The 23,246-nt window shown below is 40.9% G+C and overlaps 1 protein-coding gene across 7 annotated transcripts in view; it reads right to left on the bottom strand.

Moving 5' to 3' along the window:
• HECW1 (HECT, C2 and WW domain containing E3 ubiquitin protein ligase 1) overlaps positions 1-23,246 on the bottom strand; it is a 269,482-nt gene that overhangs the window by 58,559 nt on the left and 187,677 nt on the right. For 4 of the 7 annotated variants that reach the window (XM_051612722.1, XM_051612723.1, XM_051612724.1 and 1 more), the window contains 6 exons: positions 21,410-21,510; positions 18,798-20,162; positions 15,294-15,395; positions 9,803-9,953; positions 3,703-3,833; positions 1,017-1,138 (listed from right to left, as the gene is read on the bottom strand). In XM_051612722.1, the coding sequence (XP_051468682.1) occupies positions 1,017-1,138; positions 3,703-3,833; positions 9,803-9,953; positions 15,294-15,395; positions 18,798-20,162; positions 21,410-21,510 (1,972 nt within the window). The remainder of the gene's footprint in view (positions 1-1,016; positions 1,139-3,702; positions 3,834-9,802; positions 9,954-15,293; positions 15,396-18,797; positions 20,163-21,409; positions 21,511-23,246) is intronic. The other 3 variants (XM_051612726.1, XM_051612727.1, XM_051612729.1) reach the window with 2 other exon arrangements.

Here is a 23,246-nt window from a genome sequence, read left to right as displayed (position 1 = left end):
CTACACCAAATGAAAATGATATTACTCCCAGCTATAAATCATCATATAACAACCTGTCAATGCAAGAAATTACATGTACTCCATAACCTAGTTCAGTTAGTGTCGATGAGTTAAGATATCCCTTCCTCTCCAGGATTTCAATCTCTGGCAGATGCTTGGAGATGGACAGCTGACTTCGACCCACACAGCACCACAGCCAAAACCTGGTATCTGTAGTTTGCTAAAGACCTGCAGACCAGAAGTGTTTTAATTTTTTTTTTCCCTTTAAAAAAAAAGTCATCCCTACCCAGAAATGGATGGTTTTCCAAATATTCAGAAGGCATGTGCTGATGCCTAGTAGAACGTCTTCAAGATACTGAAAACTAGGGATGCATCTGCTTGTGAGATTTCCCTACCTGCTCCCTCCTGGTTGACCTATTATTATTTTTTTTTTCAGTCCACATTAGATTTGCAAGAAAACATGCAGATTTATTGCATTAATAGAAAAATACAAAAATATTTGAATTTTTGAAAATTAATTTTCCTTCTCGTTCTTTCCAAAATAGCTACACTGACTCACGTCAGTATTTCTTTCACTGCATTATGCCCATTTACTTCTTGGGAGTGCAAACTGCAGGAGTTAATAGTTTTTTTTCCCTCTGTTTCCTTGAGACTTGATGGTATCTGAGTAATACTTCTCAGGAACACAGCTTGAAAAGTAACAACATCACTCCATGCAGCAACAGACAACAGAATCAAACCAAGCCAAAACCAAGGGCTCCTGCTTATTTTGGAAGGGTTAATTAACGAGCTTCTCTGTACCAGAGGATTCCTTGTGTGATGCAGAATCCCAGCAAGGGTCTCTCCTTGGAGCAGCCTGCCTGTACTGTCCTCAACCTGGTCTCGTGCTCAGAAAGGACAACTGAGCCCTGAGTCACACAATTCAAACTCAATGTGTGCTCTCCCTGAACAGCCTGGGGCACAACGTCTGGATTCAGAAATCAGTAGCATGAGAGAGCAAATAAATAATTACTCACATAGTTTGCATGCAGCACAGTAAAGAACTCAGGATTGGTGATGAACTTCACAGCTGGAGACTGCAGCAACAAGGTGATTTTTTGAGAATTCACAGGAGAAAGGGAACCTTCCCTCCTAATCTCTGGACAGAAAAAAAACACAAAAACACACCAAAATCATAGTGGCAAGCACAGCCTATTGGTTAACACTTACTGAATGGCTGCAAAAGAGATGCTATTAAAAAGTCACCATCCTGCCCAATGCACATAACTTCTTTGAGTTTCCAAGACAAGCCTGCTGGCAAACTGGTAGATGTTGTAGCACCTGGTTAGTGCTGCAGTGCTTGAAGGTCAGATTCTGGATGCTTTTCTCTACGTTATAAAACTCTGTGTCCTATCTACTGCTGTCTCTAAATAACAAAGTGAGCACAACTGTTTTTACCAGCTGATGATTTGGTTCAATACTGTCATTCAGGTCCTGACTGGTTCCCTCCACTGTTGATTTTTGAGAGCTCTGATTTCTCAATCCAGCCAAAGGGGTTCACCAGCAGAGACCATTTGGGAGCAAGACTGGGGTAAGGAAGCCCCCTGCTCAGCCACTCACGGCCATGTTGGTGCTGCAAAGCACTGCCCTTTACTTGTAATTGTATTATTTTTGGCCAGTCCATGGTTTTGGGGACTTGCATGGTAAAGGGAAACAAAACAAAACAAAACAAAACAAAAAAACCAAAACAGACAAAAAGGGATTCTTTTTAATCTGTATCAATTCATGAAGCACAGGAGCCAAACTGAACACTTGGGACTGTAAACTCTGTAGAGGTGGGAACTCCTTGGCCTTCTACAGCCACCAGAAAAATGCTTCTTACTGTGGAATTATGGTTTGAGTGTGCAGTTCTGGTGTTTCCAAATACAGGCCAACTTTTATTTTCAGTCCGAGGAAATTGGATGCAGATGTCATCAACAGAACAAATACAGATTCCCACTTTTTCTTATCAACTACAACTTCTTTTTTTCTTCCTGCTAGACACATCGTATTATTCTATCCACTTAAAACTGCAGACTAGATTTGATTTATTACTGGCTTAGAATCTGGATGAGTGTGCCTAAACTGTATTTCTTTTGACATTTTTCATTTAAATTAAAAGGCAAATAGCAAATGTATCATACTGCAGCCTTCTCTTACTCTAGTGTGGTTTACATCACCATCGATCTTTTAATTCGTGGCATTTTATACAATATTGACTTTTTCTCCCAAAAGCGAAACAATTATTTGTAGCAGAAACCTTTTACTAATAACTTAAGATGACATTATACTCATTAGCTCTTCAAGGTTAAAACAAAAAAGTGAATGTTACATAATAAACTGACCTAAAAGACTTACTGGTAGCAAGCTCTGCTAAATTACTGTTTTATTATGTAGGCTACGATAGTAAATGATTATACATATTAGTAGTAATGACTGCAGTACTTATAATTTAAATATTAATAATACAATGTGTCCCTGATTTCCATTTCAGCTGCTAACAGAGAGGACTGGGTTCTCACTATAGCATTCAGTGTAGGTAAAAGGCTCCCATAAGTTTCAACACAGAAGGACTGCAAAGAAGCTTTGAACATCATACATTAAACATTCTTGGTCAAAATTGATTTTCAAGCAGATATTGTGCTGGTTCTTGCCAATGCTAATTCCAGAGGGGTGTCAAAAGGACAGCAAGAAGTTATCTTTACTTCCAGTAGACAACATAGAGCACCAAGTTAGGTGGAAGTGAGAAACATCCAAAGGTAGAGAACTGGCCATTCATTTTGGTGGTGCAAGCACATAAGTTATTTTTGCATGTCCACAAGTTTCATAGTGGGCACTAGTCTGCTGGTGTTTCTCACCTGAAAAATACACTTAGGCTGTGGTTTCACAAATGCTTTAAGAAAATATGAGTTTGACTCATAACACACCAAAGAGAAACCAAAAAGAGTAGAAATGCTCCCCGCCAATCCCCTACTGCCTGGGTACACATTCTTCTTTGCTCCTTTGTAGTGACACTCATTCTTGTCTGGTCATCTAATAAGCCAGATGAAAGAACAAATCTGGCTGTAAACATTAAGTACAAGAAACAAGGTTATTTTTCAGTTCTCTGCTCTGGTATGGGTGCTGTCACATGAGTCAGTGATGAGCAGAAAGGCAACTGTGTCTCCTTCAGTGGCAGCCCATGCTTAGATCAGATCATAGCTATCACAAAACTACAGTTTTAAACCCCCAAGTATTTCACACTTGATACCAGGGCCTCTACAGGTGTGACCACATGGGCAAATGTGGCAGCGCAGAAGCCATGCCCAGAGAGAATGCAATGCTTCAAGACAAAATCACACTGCAGCAAAAATATGACAGTGTCGTTTTTGCAACTACTAAGCTGACTAAAAACCAGATGCTTTTCCCATTTGAATTTCAAATGGCCCTGTACCAAAGTAAATACACTTTTAATGTCTTTGCAGTTATTGAAAAATAACTGAGGTCCTTTGTGCCTAGCTTTGTACCTGTAGCTTCAGGTCACAAACCTGTGGCTTCAAGCCTAAAACTCTTTTCTTGTAATTAACTTTTTCAACCCAGTATAATAAAGTTCCAGTCTCCCATGGAAATGCAGATTTCCCCAGAACTGAATGCCATCACTGAGTAGCACTGACCATGCCACTCAATAGCTTTTTTTGCCCATACCTGAGCTTGGCTGGGAAGGCTCTGCCTCAGAATCACTTCCTCCTCCAGTGGGAACTCTCTCCCCCCTGTTGTTTACTACAGCATCATCTTCAGTCCGCTCTGTTGCAATAGTTCTCTGGATATTTTGGTATCTGCATATATTCAGAAAAAGGGACAACATGCTTTCGTTAACAGATGAGCTTTCTCGTGCTTTCTGTCTTAAAAAAAAGCAGTGGTTTTGAATGTTTCCAGTACTTCTGGCTTCAGCATACGACACAGTAAGAGCACACCCAGTTCTTCACCTTCAACTGAAGCAGCTACTCACAGTTGGGCCAACCATTACACTGCAAGTAAGGCGTTTTGCACTGAGTAACAAATAGCTGCACAGGGCGCAAAGCAAGGAAGACTCAAAGGCCAAATTTAGACAGGTATTTAGGCTACAGGTTGCTACAAGGCTTCCCTTCAAAACATCTGGACATTGGGAATCTAAAACTGCTAGTGGATCATGGTTCCCCCTCTCCTTTAGTCTTATGGTGGCATAACCAATAAAGTAAGGAACAATGTGATGCACTGAGTATCCTTCAGTCTTTCTTATTACAGTATTGGATAGACATGCTTAACCCTAAAATGGTAAAGACTATTAAGAGTGCTTACAAAATGTTTGTTACTATACTACATACCCATCAGTTGGGAACACTTCCCTTCAGGTAGGCAATATGGAATGTAAACTAGTAGGTAGAGTGACCTCAAGGAGCTACGTTCTAATTGATATAACAGCCACAGAAAAGCAGAATAGGATGCAACACATGAGCTGAGTGCACAGCTGAGGGTGCAAGTGTTATGCCCATTTTTGGAACTCAGTTGGACTCAGCATTTAGCTTGGGTGGTGACTAGTTGCAAAACAAGGAAGAGGAAAAAATATAAAAATAACCAAACAAAAGTGAGAAGGACAACAGAGGAAAATTCAGAATAAAAACCAGCAAAAGCCTTGAAAAAAATGTAACATCCTTTTCATACCAATCATGGAACTAATTGCCACATTAGTTGATGTCATTGGGTCTGATCACAGTCTTAGGGATGAGCCAAATCATAATTACCAGATCAGGAACAAAGTATGTACCTGTCTGTGGGAATAACCTGTAGTGTTTTGAATTCTACCCAAACATACTACACAAAAAAAAATACTAGTTGACTTGTTCACTCACACAGACAGATGAACAAGATTTCCTTGGTTCTACTGCCAAGCTATGAATGGAACTCTCATATAAAAGATTAGAAAATATATTTTATATACAAAGAAAGAATAAGAAAGAAGCAAAAAGAGAAAGAAAAGGAAAGAAAGAAAATAAGCTTTTGCTTCACTTCAATTATTTTTAATCTTTATTTCTGGATTGCCTTTCTGTATGATATAAAACAGAATGGCTTTCCTGCCTGCATTTAATCTGATGCAGCTTTGTTTCTCACTCATTTTCCTGACTTAACACTCTTTTTTTTTTTGCTCAGTTTATAACTTAGAAATTTACCCACTTTCTCTCTCTTTATTTGTTAATGCACACTTTATTCCAAATTAGAAGTTAGTCAGGAATTAGTTCCTCAAAGTGACACAGGATCATTAAAGACAAGCAGTTAGGATTTGGCTTTTACATCTCTCAACAGACATCGTCTCCAGTAATTCACTGCAACCTGATCTTGGGCAGAAGGCCTGTAGACAATGAATTAAAATAAAGTTTTAATAGATTTATGCTAAACTTTCACAGTGCTATCTATGTGTGTTCCCCAGTACATTTAATGTGTATTTTGAAAGCTCAATAAACAGCATCTTTAAAAGATTATTTTAAAATTGGGGGTTCTGGTTTTAAGTAAACATCCATCTTTACAAGGAAATTCTGATAACAGGTCTTGCAACAGCATGAAGTTTCTGCAGTTTAAACCCTCTGTTTTAGACCCAAATTTTAATGTTTTATTCACTTGACTGCAGGCAATTGAATAAACTTTCCATTTCAGTACTTGAAGAGTTTTACAACACCCATATGGAAAAGAAAGGGGGAAAAAAAAGAAGTTAATATAATCAAGGGATATAGGCACACATACAAAAAAACCCTTGTAGCTTCAATTTAATTAGATGGTAGAAAATCCCCATTGGCAAACCTGTAAGAGGAATATTAGCTGTATGCCAACAAAAGGTTACACTTTTCTTTTAGGTCTCAATACTATAAAACAATTTTATATAAATACCAGAAAATGCCAAAGCAACTGGAGAAAACATTTAAAGTGAAAAAGTTACGGGAATGCCTTTGGAAATTTCAGTCTCCTTTCAAAGTTATTTCTCAAATAAGTGGAAATTTAGAAATACCAATTTGTCAGAACTATTATGGTTGCAATTTCTTACGTTACTTATTCCTTTTTAAATTAGTGCAAAGAGAAGTCTAGATACACATATGTTGCAAAGCATCTTTCCAGCAGAGCTTGAACAAGAACTGTTTACCCGCTTTGTTAACAAGTCAGCAAGTCAGGTAGTGCTGTAGAAAATGAGCAAGAGTCTTTTAAATAAGAAGAATGGATGTCTCTTTGGAGTTTGCCCAACACCTGGATTCTAATTTTGCATTCCCTGTATCCTCAAGTGGCTAGTAGAGCTAATGGGAAGCTTGGAGCACAGAAGGGAAGCAAGACTAGGCTCAATCAAAGCTGTGGGGTTTTTTTTTCAAGCTGAATTTCCAAAGCTTTGTGGTTTTGGCTGGGCTGGAAATACCAAGCTGCCTTGTAATATTTTGGTCTTTCCATTCCCTTCCACAAAAGAAACTGGGAAGCTGAAAAGTGAGTAGATGAGTAGTTTAAAAAGCAAAGACATCAAGTGTTTTCAAACTGCTAAATGATTTTGAGTCCAAATTTTGTCTGAGGTTAGAGCAAAAGTTCAGGCTGCTGCTAATTCTCTCAGCAAGGTCTGTGTTTGCTGTTGCCTCACGTAAAATAATTCTTTTTGTGTTTGCTGAAGAACACCTCAAATAATGAAGTCTGCAATACAACAAAATAGTATTTCTGAAATGAGTGCTCACAACGAAGCCCAATGCTACATGGTGCTGAGAATAAGCATTTATGAAAAGTGTTTGTCACAATCCTGAAATCTGGAGACATGAAATATTTGAAACTGGCTTTAGGACCACAATAATTTTAATTTTTTTAATATCCACATTGAAAATACAACAATGACTTGCCACTGGACAAATGCTCAGTATGAATCTCTTTTACTAGAATCTTAGGAAAGGATCCCAGCCTTGAGAACAATAGGAGACCTCCATGTCCAGTTTCTCAAATCAAGAGAGATCTTTGGCAGAGAGTAAAGAATCACCAGCTTTTTTCCTCTGTCCCAAGAAGCCATGACAATTTGTGTTTATTAAATTGCAAAGTGCTTAGTCTCCAATGGCACTCAGGTAAGGAGAGATACCACTACTGAAAACCCTCTACACTTCTTACTTTGTAATTGGATATATGAATACTAAAAATAAAGATTCAAAGAACGTCAGTGCTATTAACTGTCAATTCCCAGCCCAAACCAGCGACAATCAAGTCATAATCAAGAAAGACAGGCAGCCTACATGAAAACAGGGAAGAATAAAGTTGGAAGCAAGGAAGTCACAAAGGCCTACCATTCAGTATCTGCTGAGATAGCTGGTTTAATTATTTATCAGTGTTAACTAATGGAACGGTAAATTCCTATGCACTCTCACAAGCACTGATTCCTTTCCTGGCTGTGCTGTACTTATATGAGTTCAACCTCAAAAAAGAAAAAGAAAAAAGAAAAAAGAAAAAAGAAAAAAGAAAAAAGAAAAAAGAAAAAAGAAAAAAGAAAGGTGATTTATGGCCACAGAAGAGCTTTTTGCTTTCCTGATTTCTGTGGCAGATAACTTGCTTAAGTGGAAGCCAAAGAGTCTGAGATAGGACATGGCCCAAATCCTTTTAAAAGACAAATACTAAATGGAAGAGCAGTCATGTCAATCCCTTGAAAGATCAAACACTCACTTTCTTTAGGGTCTTTTTTTTTAGTATTAACGTGGTGGCTTGACACATTCTGAGGAGGGCTATAATGAAAACAAATACTGAACAGGTTCTTTCACCTCTGCAGGACATAACAGGTGTACTGAAATGCCATCCAAAATAATAAATTTTGTTGGAAAACAGGAGAAATTCTTCAAGAGATTGTTGATGGCGTCAACTTATGTTGCAAAACACCCACTCTAAGAGGGCTGATTTGCTCTTCACAAGTTACATTAATTTTCTAGTTGTCATTCAGGGCCCATTTCAACTATTCTGCACTCTGAAAACAGCACTTTGAAACTCGGCATCCTTCTCCCAGCTACTGATCCTTCTCTTAGCAGAGAAAAAAAGACCAGAAAACTTTTGTGGCATTTCACATGGTATTATTAGAATATAATTTCAGGTTTGCTTGTGCTTTTCCAGAAACCGTATCATTACAGTAAGAAGGGAGTAAAAAAAATAATCATTTTCTGAAGTAAAAAGGGAGGATTTTTTGACCAACTATTTATTTTTTCTCTTGCCTCCTAAATTCAGTCTGAAAAGTTAGCAGGAGAAGGCAATGATACACAAATCTATGTGTGGACTAGTCAAACAAAGGGAAAATGTGCACCATGTTACGAGACATCTCAGCCAGCTCTGAATGAACTGACAGATTTATAAGGCCCAGTGCAACACTAAGCAAACCTGTCTGTGTCTAGAAATGTGCACTGTCCTAATGCAGTGGTGCTCTGACCTGGAAAAGGAGACAGACCTTTCAACAGGCCTGATTAGCTTGAGTAGAAATGCCACACTGATATGGCAACACTATTTTAACAACAGTCAGCCCAGAAACCTCTGCAGTGTAGCACTAGATGCTGACCCATCAATACAACTCAAACAGCAAAAATTACTCCATCTTTTGGAAGAACACTCCCTTCTCTTCTGGGAGTGATTTAAAAAAAGTTTTCCAAGAGCCTGTTCTTGCTGTTTGAAACATTTTGCAATATCTTTCACTCAACAGTGCTTCTCATGTGGGCAAGTTTTTGGGTACCAGACACCCACAGGAGGCACTCCAGCAGGATGGAAGACATCAGCAGAAGGGACTGGAATGTGTACATTTGACTTGGATGAGGAAGGGAAGGGAGAGGAGAAAGACAGAAAGACAGAAAGACAGACAGACAGAAAGACAGACAGAAAGACAGACAGACAGACAGACAGAAAGAAAGAAAGAAAGAAAGAAAGAAAGAAAGAAAGAAAGAAAGAAAGAAAGAAAGAAAGAAAGGAAAGAGAAAGACAGAGAGGAAGACAGAAAGACAGACAGACAGACAGACAGACAGACAGACAGAAAGAAAGAAAGAAAGAAAGAAAGAAAGAAAGAAAGAAAGAAAGAAAGAAAGAAAGAAAGAAAGAGAGGAAGAGAGAAAGAGAGAGAGAAAGAAAGAGAGGAAGAGAGGAAGAGAGGAAGAGAGGAAGAGAGAAAGAAAGAAAGAAAGAAAGGAAAGAAAGGAAAGAAAGGAAGAAAGAAAGAAAGAAAGAAAGAAAGAAAGAAAGAAAGAAAGAAAGAAAGAAAGAAAGAAAGAAAGAAAGAAAGAAAGAAAGAAAGAAAGAAAGAAAGAAAGAAAGAAAGAAAGAAAGAAAGAAAGAAAAAGGAAGGAAGGAAGGAAGGAAGGAAGGAAGGAAGGAAGGAAGGAAGGAAGGAAGGAAGGAAGGAAGGAAGGAAGGAAGGAAGGAAGGAAGGAAGGAAGGAAGGAAGGAAGGAAGGAAGGAAGGAAGGAAGGAAGGAAGGAAGGAAGGAAGGAAGGAAGGAAGGAAGGAAGGAAGGAAGAAAGAAAGAAAAAGAAAGAAAGAAAGAAAGAAAGAAAGAAAGAAAGAAAGAAAGAAAGAAAGAAAGAAAGAAAGAAAGAAAGAAAGAAAGAAAGAAAGAAAGAAAGAAAGAAAGAAAGAAAGAAAGAAAGAAAGAAAGAAAGAAAGAAAGAAAGAAAGAAAGAAAGAAAGAAAGAAAGAAAGAAAGAAAAAGAAATCCTTAGGGAGCAAATGTGATGCACTGGGGAAGGAAAGAAGCCTCTGGGGCAGCGTGGAAGAAAGGGAGCGTGTAGGTTTAAGCGCTCACCGGCGGTTCAGCTGCTCCATTTGCTGGACGGAGCCAGACCTGTGGATCCCGTCGGGTGTTGCTGCAGTGGTGGGGCGCTGCCACGTGGTGGTTCGGTTGACGTGGTCAACGTAGAATACCCTCCCGTGGCTGTCTATGCGAGCTTCCCAGTCTAGGGTTGGAAAAAAAGGAAGGGGTGATGCTGTCAGCGTGATGGCGTCCAGAACCCCTAAATGCGGGAGATGGACACACACACACACACACATAGACAGCTGGGGTTTATACACACGAGAGATACCACAGAGAGAGGCTACAGGCACACCATAGATATTTTGTGTAAATATTCCAAGTATACATTCAGATGTGTATATATGCTATGTGCTTGTCTATATAGATGTGTATGCATATACTGCATACACATAAATACTTCACACACGGCACATAGCTAGCCTATGGAATTCACTGCCACAGACAATGAAAAACAAGTGACATAGTGGCTACATTTTTTAAAGGGCTGGATCATTTTACCAACAGCAATACCAGTCGGCTGGATTCACTGCAGGTTGAGGTAGCCACATAGAACCAACCTTTAGCAGAAAAGGATTACATCTGAGATAATACGGCAAATCCTATGGTTTCTTTTACGGTATTTCAGAACAACATGTTTCATTTCTCTCTTTTTGTTAAGGTGGCTTCAAAGGATACCATCCAGCATTTAAAGGCTCCACTGAAAACTGATCACAGCCTGGTTGGACATATCCTTAGAAATCTCTCTAAACAGATGTGTATAAGAAATCTATTGCTCTGATGAACACCTACTAGATTTAGCAGCAGCTAAACTGTAGCAGCAGTTTTAGGTTGCAGCGTAATATCAAGCCTTCCATCATTATTGTTCCCTGCTAATGCTTAACTTGTCCCATGGTTGAAAACCAAAAGTTATTTGGCATATGATGGCCTGTGAAAAATGGCAATGTTGATTAAAAAAAGGATTTGGAACAGAAGAAATTCAGCATTGAGTTAGCTAGCAAAGCCATATAACAAATTGGTTGGAATGTATGGAGTAGTGATATAAATTAAGACTTGCTAGCTTCATATTTTACATGATCGATCAGCTGATGAAATATCTATGTAAAAATATGCACATACTGTCTACATGTGTTTATGTACCAACCTCACTCACATTCACACACAAATCCACGTATGGTGATTACCTTTGTGGGCAAACACTTCCTGTTATTCCCATACTCTTACTATGATATTCTCCTTCCTGATGAGTCCATTCCTTCTTCTATGGCTTTCTATGCCCAAATTCAGGATCAGCTGGATTTCATACTTTATATATTTTATCTCCTACTCTCTAAGAGTAGTACTGAAGGTGTACCTCTTCCTGCTGTGCCTGGAAATCTATCCTTCATGACTAGTTCTCATCCCCTGAATGCCAGCCCTGGCTAAACTCTGGTCCCATGCTTGGGCTGGTCCCAGCCAAGTGCAGGCTGCTCAAGTCTATAGTTGGCTGCTCTGAAACGTTAATCCCACAGACCTTAAAAGATGGGCCCTGGGTGTTGTTGGATAGATTTCCTGTAAGACTCCAAAACAGCAAGAGCCATATGCACATGCGTTATTTCTTTAAAAGCTGACTGTAAGTACCTACAGTCACACCACAGGTACACACACTGTCTCCCTCTCTATGTGAACATCACTACACAATTCTAAGGAGAGGACTCTCTCTCCTGTCAGGTAAAGTTTCCCAAGGATGTTGTAGCTGTTTCAAGAACAAGGTCACAGCTTTGTAAAAAAAGTCTGAAACGTAAGATGGTGAAAAACAACACATCAGGTACAACAGATGCACATTGAAGGAAATCAGACTGACACATAAGGCAGGCTGAAGGCCAGAGCCTTGCAGAGGCTGTCACTGGTGGCAGGTGTACCACCGTGGGTGGGGAATGGTCCTTCTGGAGCTATGCACTGTCTGCAGTATCCTCAAGGAAATTATCTCAGCCAGATCAAATGTGACATGATGTACCTTAACATAAGCAAGAGCTTCATTTTCCTTGCTGTTGTCTGGCAAACGACAAACCCTAGTCCTCACCCCACGCTGCTGCAGTATACATCTGACAAGTTGAGAATAATAAAGTTGATGGATAATTAGAAGCTTGTAGACAATGCTGTAGACCCACACTCTAGACAGCCTACAGAAGACATCAACTGGTCATATTGGTCTGAAGCCTGCTGATGGACGCTTGGTAAGAATACTACTACTCAATAACACAGTCAAACAAGGGCTTCTCATAATCCAGCCTTGTGCACTACTGGGTCTAGAGGCTACATTGCAGTTTCTCTCTAATTAAATGCATCTTAGAGTTCCTAAGCTCCTAAGAATAATACTTAGAAATACAGCAGCAATAAAACTTGTCCAGAGCTTGGAGGTCACAGCAAAAACATCAGGTCAGGATCCTGCAGACTGGATTACAAGTTCAGGAAGGTTATCTCTGTTGGATGTATCAGACATCCAGCTGCATTTGTACAGACATGAAATACACCTGAGTTCTGTTTTATTCATTGCTTTATGGGTATATAAACCTGAGAACATGGGCTGACACTTGCATTGGCATGCTAAAAAATTAGGAATTGTGTGTCACATGGCTTTGGAGAAACCTGCAGCAGTACTGCTCCTTGCAACAACGTTTTTAATCAGCTGAATACATCTTTTGGTGATCCAGGAAGGTTGTGAGAGGGTGACAGGTGTTGATACTTTTGTTGTATGCAGGGGCAGGTGCACTTTCCCTTCCCACAAGACAATCTGTAAGTCACACAAGTCACCGAAGCTGCGTATGATACCAGATTTGTGGGCAGATGGATGGAGACCTGCACAGGGAGAGGAGCAGGCTGACAGGTGAACTGACAGACAGAACTCTTCTTCTGAGCTGTATTCAAGTCCCTTCATGCTACTTCAGGGATACAGGTGATCTAGGAAGCAGCCAAACCTCCTCAGGGTCTTTTGTTAGTTTTTCAGGCAAAATACACCTGTGACAACAAGAGAAGCTGACGTCCATTTAACCTTCCCAATAAGAGCACAGGCTGGGGACAGGGCAATACTGTATCAGTTTTCCAGCAATCCCCCTCCATCAGCTGAGTCATATTTCACAGTACACTCTTGAACTGCTCTGACTTATACCAGAAGATGCAACTTTTTCTGGCAGGACCATAATTCTGGTGGGGCAAAGTAAATACACTGTTTTTCCCTTGCCATGCTCAGCCACACCTTCAGCTCTGAACTGGGCCCAGGTATTTTTCTTGCATTCAATTCTGTAGGGTTTCCAGGAGTACTAGCAAACACAGCCATAATAAGGGGAGGTGATTAAGACCATCGTGAGGCAGTACAAACTCTGCAAATCTTCTGTCAATCTCAGATAGGCCTTAACATTCAGACTGGTTGTTATGACATTCCTGCATAAATAATGAGTATGTTCTACTTTACATTCCTAAATAAAACAGTCTGAAATGAAATTTCCACCCCAAAGATCAACTGTTTTGGGGCAATGATGAAGCAAAGTAATTCAGAAAACTAATCAAAACGGAAAGAAGACTGTGCAGCAGATTCTCCATGACTGAAGTAAAACCAGTCAAGATTGAACTTGCAGCAATGGCAAATTGTCTTCAGCTCTACTTATAGATGGAAGCTACTGCTGCATGTGAGAAGTAAGACAGGTTTAAAATACAAAGTTTCTTCCTTTGGCATGATTGAAGAACTATTTATCTAGGATTAAGAAGCAATAAAGACACTGAGATAGTGATGCTAAATGCTAGAAGAAGAAATATTTCTAGGTTAAGGCTATAGTTTTAATTTTGAAATGTCCTTAAAATTTAATGAATTTTTTGGAAAGAGACTTCCTAGGGAATATCATCCGATTCAATTTTTTGCCCCCCAAATTAACTTAGTACCGTCTGTTTCTAGTAAGATCAATATATTTAAGCCCAGTGTCAGCCTTTATTGTAAAAATAGTGTTATGTGCAAATGCTAAAATAAAATTTGACAAAGGGATGTCATTTCTGTACTGTATCATCACACATTGCAGTTCATGTCCTTATACCCTGTTGGGAAGCCCCTTGTGAAAACCAATGGTAGAAATACTTACATTAAGTACTTATGTACTTAAGTACTTACTTACACACTTATTTAAGTAAGGATAAGAAAGAAGAAAAATGTATTAAATTGGTGATGGAAGAATACGGAACAAATTCTCAGTATGTTTTGTTTACCTGAGCTGGTATCCTATCATTAAGTGGGAATGCATATCTAATGGGGAATGTGCCCTATTCACAAAGTGTTGGGGTAAGAGTAGGAGGAAGAGAAGTATTTGCCTGTTACAGAGGTAACCACTCCCATTTCATCATTCACAGTGGGACTCTAATAAGACTTGGTTGGGCTGAAGGCATTTGAATCATTCATGCTACTGTGCAGCTGACGCCAGCATCAGGGCTATTTTCAGCATAGGGAATACAGAGAGCATGGCTGGTAAATGATTAATTATTTGTCAAGGGCACCACAGGCCAAGTAAGTGTGTTCCTTTCTTAGGCTTTGAAGAAAACAGAATGCTTTGTTTATATGCCTGGCTGTCCCTCTGAGGCACTGCACATTTGGGGTCGTTAAATCCTGTGCTGAAGTTGAGAGGCAGCACGTTGCAGGGCATAGAGTGCACTCTGCTGGGCACTTAACGCTAATGCAAAAGGCAGGGTAATCCTCCGGGAATACACATGGGAAGGGCTACCAAAAAAGTGAAAACACCTCCAGCAGCTGATTCAGTGGTAAAAATCCCCTATTATCAGCCTACTAATTGACCACGCTATTTAAGACCCTCTTGTTTTTATCCAACGCAACTGCAGATCTCATCACAGTCCATAATGAACATAAAATTCACTGATTATCAAATCCAATGATAGTACAAGACAACTCTGCATGAGCTGCCTTTTCACACCTTCTGCTAGCTTTGCTCAGATTTGGACCTATCTGTCTCAGGAGCATCCTGACTGTGAAAGGGTTCCTGCTAGACCTACAAGCAGAGCTGGCAGACCACAGGGACTGCCATCCCAAGCCATCTTTGAAGTTGGTTATGGAAAACCTGGAAACAAATTTCACAGAAAAATCAAAGTACTTTGCTGATACATCACCCAGAGAGCTTTACAGTGAGGCTTCTGGAACACCTGACAGATACTCACTCATTCCAGTCTGAACACACTGACTGGAAACAGGGAAATGTTATTATTTTCATTTCATGGTAGGTAAGGAAGAAGACAGACCAAGGTAGAGGGAGGTTATGGAGCTTGTCCAAAATAACGTGACAACACTTGAAGTCAGGATCAAATAAGAGAAACAAAAGGGCATATTGCTTGGGTTCTGGGGGACGTATATACAGAACAGACGGGGTTCTTTGGAAAGACATACTGACCTCTACACTGTTTGAATTAACAGGAAAAGCTGAAAAATGCAATACATTAAAAAACTAAGGCTTACTTGGTGGAAGAGGCTCATCGATAGTTGGGTAGTGATGATGGTCAGGCCTCAGAGAAGGAAGCTGGCTGACTGGCTGAGAATTATGGAGTAAAGGACAATCACCTATGGACAAGATATTTAAGACATTGACAGTCATTCACTGCTTTCACAATGTGGTTCAAAAATGTGCTACTGTAAAACAAGTGATTATTTCTAAATAGGTTAGCCTGGTGTACGAGCAGCTCTGGTTATTCCTATTTTAGGCACTATTGTAATAACACCTTGTATGCCAAAGAATTATTAAAATAATGCAGTCAAGGCTCTGATCTCAGCTTTGAGTCGATCCTAAACTATTATGGGCCAGATTCTGGACTCATAGACACACATGTGTAAGCGAGAGAAGAATCAGGCTTGATCTCTGAGAAATACTGTGCATGTACAACCAAACTCAAGCTTCTGCAGAAATTTGCAGGAATATGCAAAATCCTGGTTCCAACTTCTAATTCATCCCCATCCGCTGAACATAATGTTAAAAGCTGCCTTGGATCTTTCTCTGCTTTTCCAAAAGATCAATGGATGTATAAGTGGACTGGAATGGCAGGATTTTGCAGTCCCTGCAAAGCAGAAGATCATCCCCTCCTGTAGCTATTTTTTAAAATTCAAAGAGTCCATCTTGGGTGAAAGGAGGGAGAATGAGAGGAGGACCAGAAATAGGTAGGAGACAGGTGGTAGAAAAGAATAAGACAGTGAGGCATAGTCAGGATCCAAGATAAAGAAGGAAGACCTGAGATACAGAAGAAGGAAAGAAGAAGAAAGAGAGACACAGTAGACAGTGCAGAGGAAGTTTAAAAGCACTAATGTTGTATATATGTTTATATATCCAAATAAGAAATAAATTAAACCTAAGCCAATGTCCAACTCATGTTCTGTTGAAAAGATCAAGTAACTTAAGATCCAGTCAATGTTTATACAATTCTTTAAGAAACTAAGAAGTTATAGTAGGGATGGAAAAGCATTCCTCATCTTGAGGATAAGGAACCTGCACATTAAAACTTCACAAGTTCCAGAATTCAGATTCAGACTTCATCTGACCTTAAAACTTAGAAGCCAGGACTATTTATCCTACTAACAGGCACATTTTCATATTGTATGATCACAGCTTTTCACTATAACCTCCAGCTCCATGTGGGCCTGCTAATACAGATACAATCTAAGTTGCATAAATGTAACATTTACATACATCAGGAAGATGCAGCTTAGGGAAAAAAATATATTTCCCATTCCCAACATCACCAGATAATTACACAAAGATACTTCAAATGTAAAATCCAGACAATTCAGCTAAGCCAAGCTTGCTGTGGGCTGCCTGGTTTAGCCATCTTTAATGTCAGAATCTTATTACTATGCGAATTAACATTTTGTAAAAAACCCAAGCATATAGCTATCAAATGCAAAAAAAAATCAACAACAAAAAAGCAAACAAAAAAACCTCACAAAACAAAAAAAAAGACATTTTTTCTTAAACAAGAAACAGCTGGAAGGCAGAAGCCAACTTTGTATAAAAGTGTAAAAAAAACCCAAAAACTTATACCATCCAGAAGTAAGAAAAATCACTGAGGCAAAAATACTCCCTCTTCTAGGTGCTCTGATGATACCGTATGGCCTGTAAAATGTCTTCATTAAATCACTTGTGGATAGGCCAATCTCTAAGTTGCATCTGCTGCATGTTTTGAACAGACAGCAGAGTTATGTAAGTTATTACTTAGTGCTAAAATTCCTTCTTTCATAGCCTTAAAAACTGTGCTGTTACTAGAGGTGTTGCAGCACCAACTTCCAGATCGCCCACCTATGTTTCTTTACTTACCTCACCATAATTGACTGTCCCCTAGTCAAGATAGTTACGCCAAGTCAGCAGAAGCATGGTAGTGTCAGTCACCTGGAGTGGATGGAGGTGACCACATCTAGTGTATTTGTAACAGCTGCCAAGTTATGAAGCAATGTGCACATTTACCAAAGCACTCCTGGTGAGATCAAGAGTGCTAAGAGCTGGGCTGTCCTTCAGATATACTCTCTCTCAGCTCATCAAAGCAAAGCCACCGTGAGCAGTGCAGTGCCCTTTCTGCAGGCTCAGGGGGCACAATCTCAGACCTCTACTGAATCCATGCAGAAGACACCCTCTCCCCCCATATCCCATCTCAAAAGTACACACAGTCCAAGTCTGCAAGGATGGTCTCACACACATGCCTGTGCCCCCTTAGGTATACTTGCACATAAATGATGTCCACATGCCAAGATCCTTGCCCGCAAGGAAGGAAACTGGGTTTCTGTACTTCTGGGAATGTAATTCCTTGGGCTAGATTCTGCTCTGCAGAGAAAATAATTGCTTAGGCCCAGCTGTCTACAAAGTCTTTACACAGTCCAGCATGTAAGGCCACCCTCACACCTCTCTTTCTGCTGGCTTAGGGTCCGTGGCAGTGGAAGGTGAGGATAAATAAATTTGGTCTGGAGAAAAAAAGGCAGAAGGATGCTTTGCTTGGCATTTCCCAGTGATCCCCAAATAAGCTGTCCTTTTGGTGTCATTTTAATTTGGTGCCACTTAGAGAGGGAGAAAGATGACTCAGGTTTTTTGGAATCTAGAGACTACCTCTTGACCTCACTGCATACTCCTTAGCTGCTGCTGAGGCCTTCACTTCCTCAACTGGAGAAAAGCAATACAATAGCTGAAGAAATGACGAGTGATCAAACCCATCCTTCATGTAACTCCATATGACAAAAAATGAGCTATCAAAGGGAGCAATTAAAGGTAACAGTTTGGAGGGACTGGGGAAAACAGTACTCAAACTACAAAGACAAAAAATTACTTTCTTAAATGTTTTATCTCTAGAAAAGGCCAAGGAGATGAGTTTTATTCAAGATAGTTCAATTTTCAAAGTATCTAAGGAAAAAAAAATCTCTGTTGGTCTGTGAAAGCTGAGGTAGGTTTGTTTGATACCTGAGGAATTGGGGCTAAAAAACTGGTTCCATAAGAGACAAATATTTGCATTTCTCTGTGCTTATGACTATGCACAGCTACCAAGCATAAAAACTGGCCCAGACTTTTAGCTGGTGTAAATCAGCATATCTGCCCTTTGACAAGCACAAGCTGGTCCTTTCACAGGCTACTAGAGACATGGCAACACATCAGAGATGTGAAATGGAACAATCCCAGGAAATCAGGAATGAGTTGGTGGATGTGATAATGCTGATCTGCCACATAACTACAGTAGTTAATCTTGATTTTATAATGATGCATGAAAAGCTACCGGGATCCATATATATAGATCCCCATCTGATTTATTTGGTTTTTTTGCTGGGATTTTTAAGTTCAGGCTCAATTATCCATCCCCCCCTGACAACTGGCCCAGCTCACAGTCCCCAAATTTGTGTGAAAGAAACCGTGAGCTATCTGAAACCTCGATTATCTGATGCCTTCTGTGACACCCAGATAATCAGGGTTCCTCAGAGCGTCGATTCTCAGGATCTAACCTTCTCTTCTGCTGCTTGGACCTGCTACTGGGGTGTCTAGACTCTCTGTGGCTCTTTGTGGATTCCCACCATGAGCTACTAGTTCATCTGGCCACTGGGAGGAGCCATCCACTTGCTCCCTGTCCAGCTCAGGGCTCTGCACTGAATCTGGCACTGACTCAAAAGCGCTGTTCTCCTCCTCATCATCATCCTGCGAGGAAAAGACCGTGCTCTCAGAAATCTTTGCACTGTCGACAGAGGAGAAGCGGGTATGGCTGGAGAAGCGATTGTTACTGTCGTAACAGGAGGTGCTGTAGCAAGAAGTGCTGTAGCAGGAGGTACTGTAGCAGGAAGTGCTGTAGCAAGAGGGGCTGTAGCAAGAGGTGTCACACGTCTCACAATCGTTGTCACCATTGGCCCTGGAGCTCGACTCGCTCTCGCTTACTGGCCTGGGGTGTTCCCCATCCAACAGCCCATCATTTAAGTCAGGGAGTTGCTCATCCAAGGTCCCGGGAGGTACCGTGCTCTGGCTGAAGTTCTCTTCAGCATCATTTTCCAGAGGAGGCTCTGCGGCCACTGTCTCGCTCTCACTGACCCCCTCCTTCTCCAGCGCCTCCTTGACTGTAGACTCCTCATCGTTCTCTCCGCTGTTGCCACCGTCTTGGTCTTCCTCCCCATCGCTGCTCATCCGTGCCGAGGGCAGGCTGTGGAGCAGGTTGTGGATCCGGATGTAGTGCGTGCGAGGGGTCTCTGGCTCGCCGCAGGCTGAAGCGATGACCGTCTCGAGTTCAGACACAGGCAGAGAGCACGGCCTGTTTTTCCTCTTCGCTGTGCTCCTCAGTGGTAGCCTGTTGTCTTCCGCCTCCTGGGCTGAAGCCCCTTCTTCTTCCTGACCCTTCTCTAGGTCCTTGCCAGCATGCACTTCTGCACTCACCTCACCAGTATCTAATGCTTCTACGCTGGTCAAGACTCCATCATCTCCCTGAGTACCAGAATTGACTTCGTTATTTTCCCTAACTTCAGTCTCAGGAGGAGACATGCACGCCAGAAGAGTCAGCTGCTCCGTGAGGTCCGTGGCACTCAAAGAAGGCAGCGCTTCTGGGATGGATTCCAAGGTCTCAGGAACTGGAACTGCATCAACCTCCCCATCTCCTGCTAGCTCTTCATTTAAGCTGTTCTGGTTGACTTCCCCAGGTGGTTTGACAGCCCCTGGGCTATCGACACTGTTCACACTGTATCCATTTAGCTGTTCTGGAGCTGTACTTTCTGAGGTCACTGTGTTGAGGCATGGAGGCTCACCGAGGCTTTCCTCTGTGGGGTTGTTCACAGGGCTTTCCTGGAGGTCAGCTGGCTCAGGATCAGCACTAATAGAAACCTCTTCGTCATCTGTATGAGACAGGAAAAGAAATTACTTACTCTTTTAACAAGTGTTGACTGAACCAGAAGCTTGGCTGCAGAGGCACAGGCATCCACAGCAATCTGAGAAAATTAAAAGCATAAATTACAGAGTGAAATGAGTGGGCAACTGAGCAATTATCAAGAATTGCTTTTTTTTTTTTTTTTTTTTGCTAGGCAGTCTTTGTACAGTGGGTTTAACAACCATGGGGCTTACTCATAATGGTAATCTGTATGCAGCACCCTGCCTCCTTGCAACACAACCTGAGGGTAACACCTTCTAGAAACATCTCTGATCCAAACTGACATTGGAGGGAATATCATGGGAATTACAAAGAAGTCTTCCCTGAGGCTTTAATGACATTTTTCTTGCCATGCTAAAGCCAACAGGACTCCACAACATAGAACTTAAACAACTGTTTTTCACACGCCTGAAAGGCAGCAACTTTCCCCAAAACATCCTTTGTTGTGATCTTCGTCTGTATCATGTCCTCCAAGATGTCAGACAATCTGGGCTCTTCCACACAACCCAAATAGTCAGGGTTTTCCAGCAAGGGGCAGGCCACAATTTCCAACCATTAATACAGCTGCTATTGGCTTGACAAAGTGTACCTGAGAGGGCACTACCATACAGAGGGCAAAAACTCCCTGAGCAAGGCTACTGAGACTTGGACAAGAAAAGGTTCAAAGTTACACCGTTGTGACAGTGACTTCCTAGTAACTACAAAAGAATGTGAACCAAAAGCAAACCAAAAGGGAGGGAAGGAGGGGAACACTGAATTATTTTTTGTTAGACGTTTTCCATTAAAAAAATACTCAAAATGAGAAACTTTCTATTCACCTCTACTATTATATTCTCCATTTTTGCTTATGAAGTGTTCAAATGCAGATGACGCTACAAATAACAGCTCACCTAGCACTTCCCTAGGAAAGGAGACAGGGAAGTAGGTAAGACTTTAGTTTTCCACCTTCTTCTCTCCCAGTGATGTGGCAGAGTATTTGAAGCAGCCAAGAGCAGGGGGATACAAGACACCAGTAGGTCTAAGCTAAGGGGAAACAGGGAATAAGTTGTGACTCACGATGCATCCTGTGACAGGGAACTTTATGCACTTTCCTTTGTTCATGGCTGTACTTAAAGTCCCAGAGTAGCCAGGAATGAATTCAAACTTCTGAAGAGAAAGAATGCAAAGGCAAAAAACCAAGATCTAGATAAACAGTGGGTTAAGACTGAGAATTACCTGGATGGATGGAAGAAGTTATCTCAAATCGGAACTGCAGCTGGCCACTGACATGGTCTGTAGGAAGCCTGCGACCCAGAGTGTAGCTTACAACCCTGTCCCTGAAAGAAAACAAATATTGTCACAATACACTATGACCTTCACAGTGTCTGCTGTGCATAGATAAAGCTGCTGTGTCCTACAGAAATACAGAATGATTTTCAAAGGCTATTCAACCCAGCCATGAGGGCATGTTGACTTGCATACGAGAGAACGAATGGCAGAGAAGGAGAGGACAATGTCTTCAATTACAATGGAACAGCTGAGTCAGTGGATAAGACAGGCTTCTGGGATACACAAGCACGTATGTATATATAGAGAGAGAACAGTGGGAATGGAACTTCTGCAGTATGGATATGAAAATACTGACATGGGAAGCAAACGACTCCCACTTCAGCTACTGTAACAAGACTTCACTTCCCTAATGATCTGACCATATCTACCTTTCTGCAGAACCTCACATTTCTGCATATCCTTCCCTTCACCATCTGTATAAAATTCAGCTTTCCTGTCCTTTCTTTCAAAATCCTGTACAGGCCAGTCCCCGCTTACCACTTTCTCTTTTCAGACTGGCTGAACAACTGATCTTCATCTATTTCCACCCCTCTTACCTCTATGAAGCTGAAATATCAGGAGAACACCTTCCTGACAAGGTTGATCAATGACTCCATTCTGTCCTTGTGCAGGTCCCTCCCTTTGCCACACTTCATCCACCCCTCAGAACAGAATGAAACTATAGAAGAGATTAACTTCCCAGCTGCCCAAAATGAGGCTGAATCAATGTTTGCAAAGCATTTTTTGAGTGTAAAGGGTTTACTAAATAGTAATATTTACACATCTTTTGAAGAAACATAGTTCAATTCCAGTTGGGCCCAATATATTTGCTAGGATAGTTTCACATGCATCAGAAACTCATATAAATGAGAAGATCTCTTTCTGAACTTGTGTGTATCCTTCCCAGTGAGCTTGCCTGAGATTTAAAAGCCATTATGGTATTAAAACTAAGCCAGATACAGGTACAGGTTGGAGGCACTGGTCTTGGCAAAGTATATCCTTAGAAATGACATTGTTTACAATAAGAAAGTAAAATAGGAAGATTTAATCAGAAGATGATGAGAAATCTTCTCATACATAGGGAAGCCAGTGATATCAGTTATAGGGCTCCACCTTCCTCAAGCTGTTCTTTTCCATCTGGTCTCTTAAAACCTAATCTATCTTCCCTGCTTGAGAAACAGGGAGGTAGCTTAGTTCCTCCTGGTAGATTCAGCTGTCAATATCACAGCCAGTTTTTGAACCAGCTGTTCAAAAACACTTCCAACAAGCTTGGCTTCCTGCTGTTCTGCTCAATTGAGATCCAAGTTAAAAAAATGCCCTATTGGAAACCACATTGCCTATGCTCTCCTCAGTAGATGACTTTCTTTCTCTGCTCTTCAAGGTCTGAACCTTAAAGTTGAGAGCCAGCTTTTTGGCTTTGTTTGCATGCTATCAGTTTTCCTCAAATTGGTTGTGTTGCTTTGAAACCATACACCTTCCCAGGACTTTCACACGAAGGGGAAGCAGCACGGGGCTGGGGAGCTCAAGTGAACTGGTTATTCTTAGGAAGCAGAGTCAAGTTAGCAAGATTTAATTACAATGTGCCACATACATTTTTAAAATAATGTTTCCACTATCCAGAAATTAAAAGGAGGAGGAACAGATCTGGCATGATTTTAGCCCATAGGTAATTCCCTGAAACTTGAGAACAGCCTGTTGATAACATTAAAATAATATTCAAATTGAAAATATTGCACTCTCCAGA

Source organism: Apus apus, chromosome 2, assembly GCF_020740795.1.
Source record: "Apus apus isolate bApuApu2 chromosome 2, bApuApu2.pri.cur, whole genome shotgun sequence".
In the NCBI taxonomy this organism is placed as follows: domain Eukaryota; kingdom Metazoa; phylum Chordata; class Aves; order Apodiformes; family Apodidae; genus Apus; species Apus apus.
This window is presented reverse-complemented; position numbering and strand designations above follow the sequence as displayed.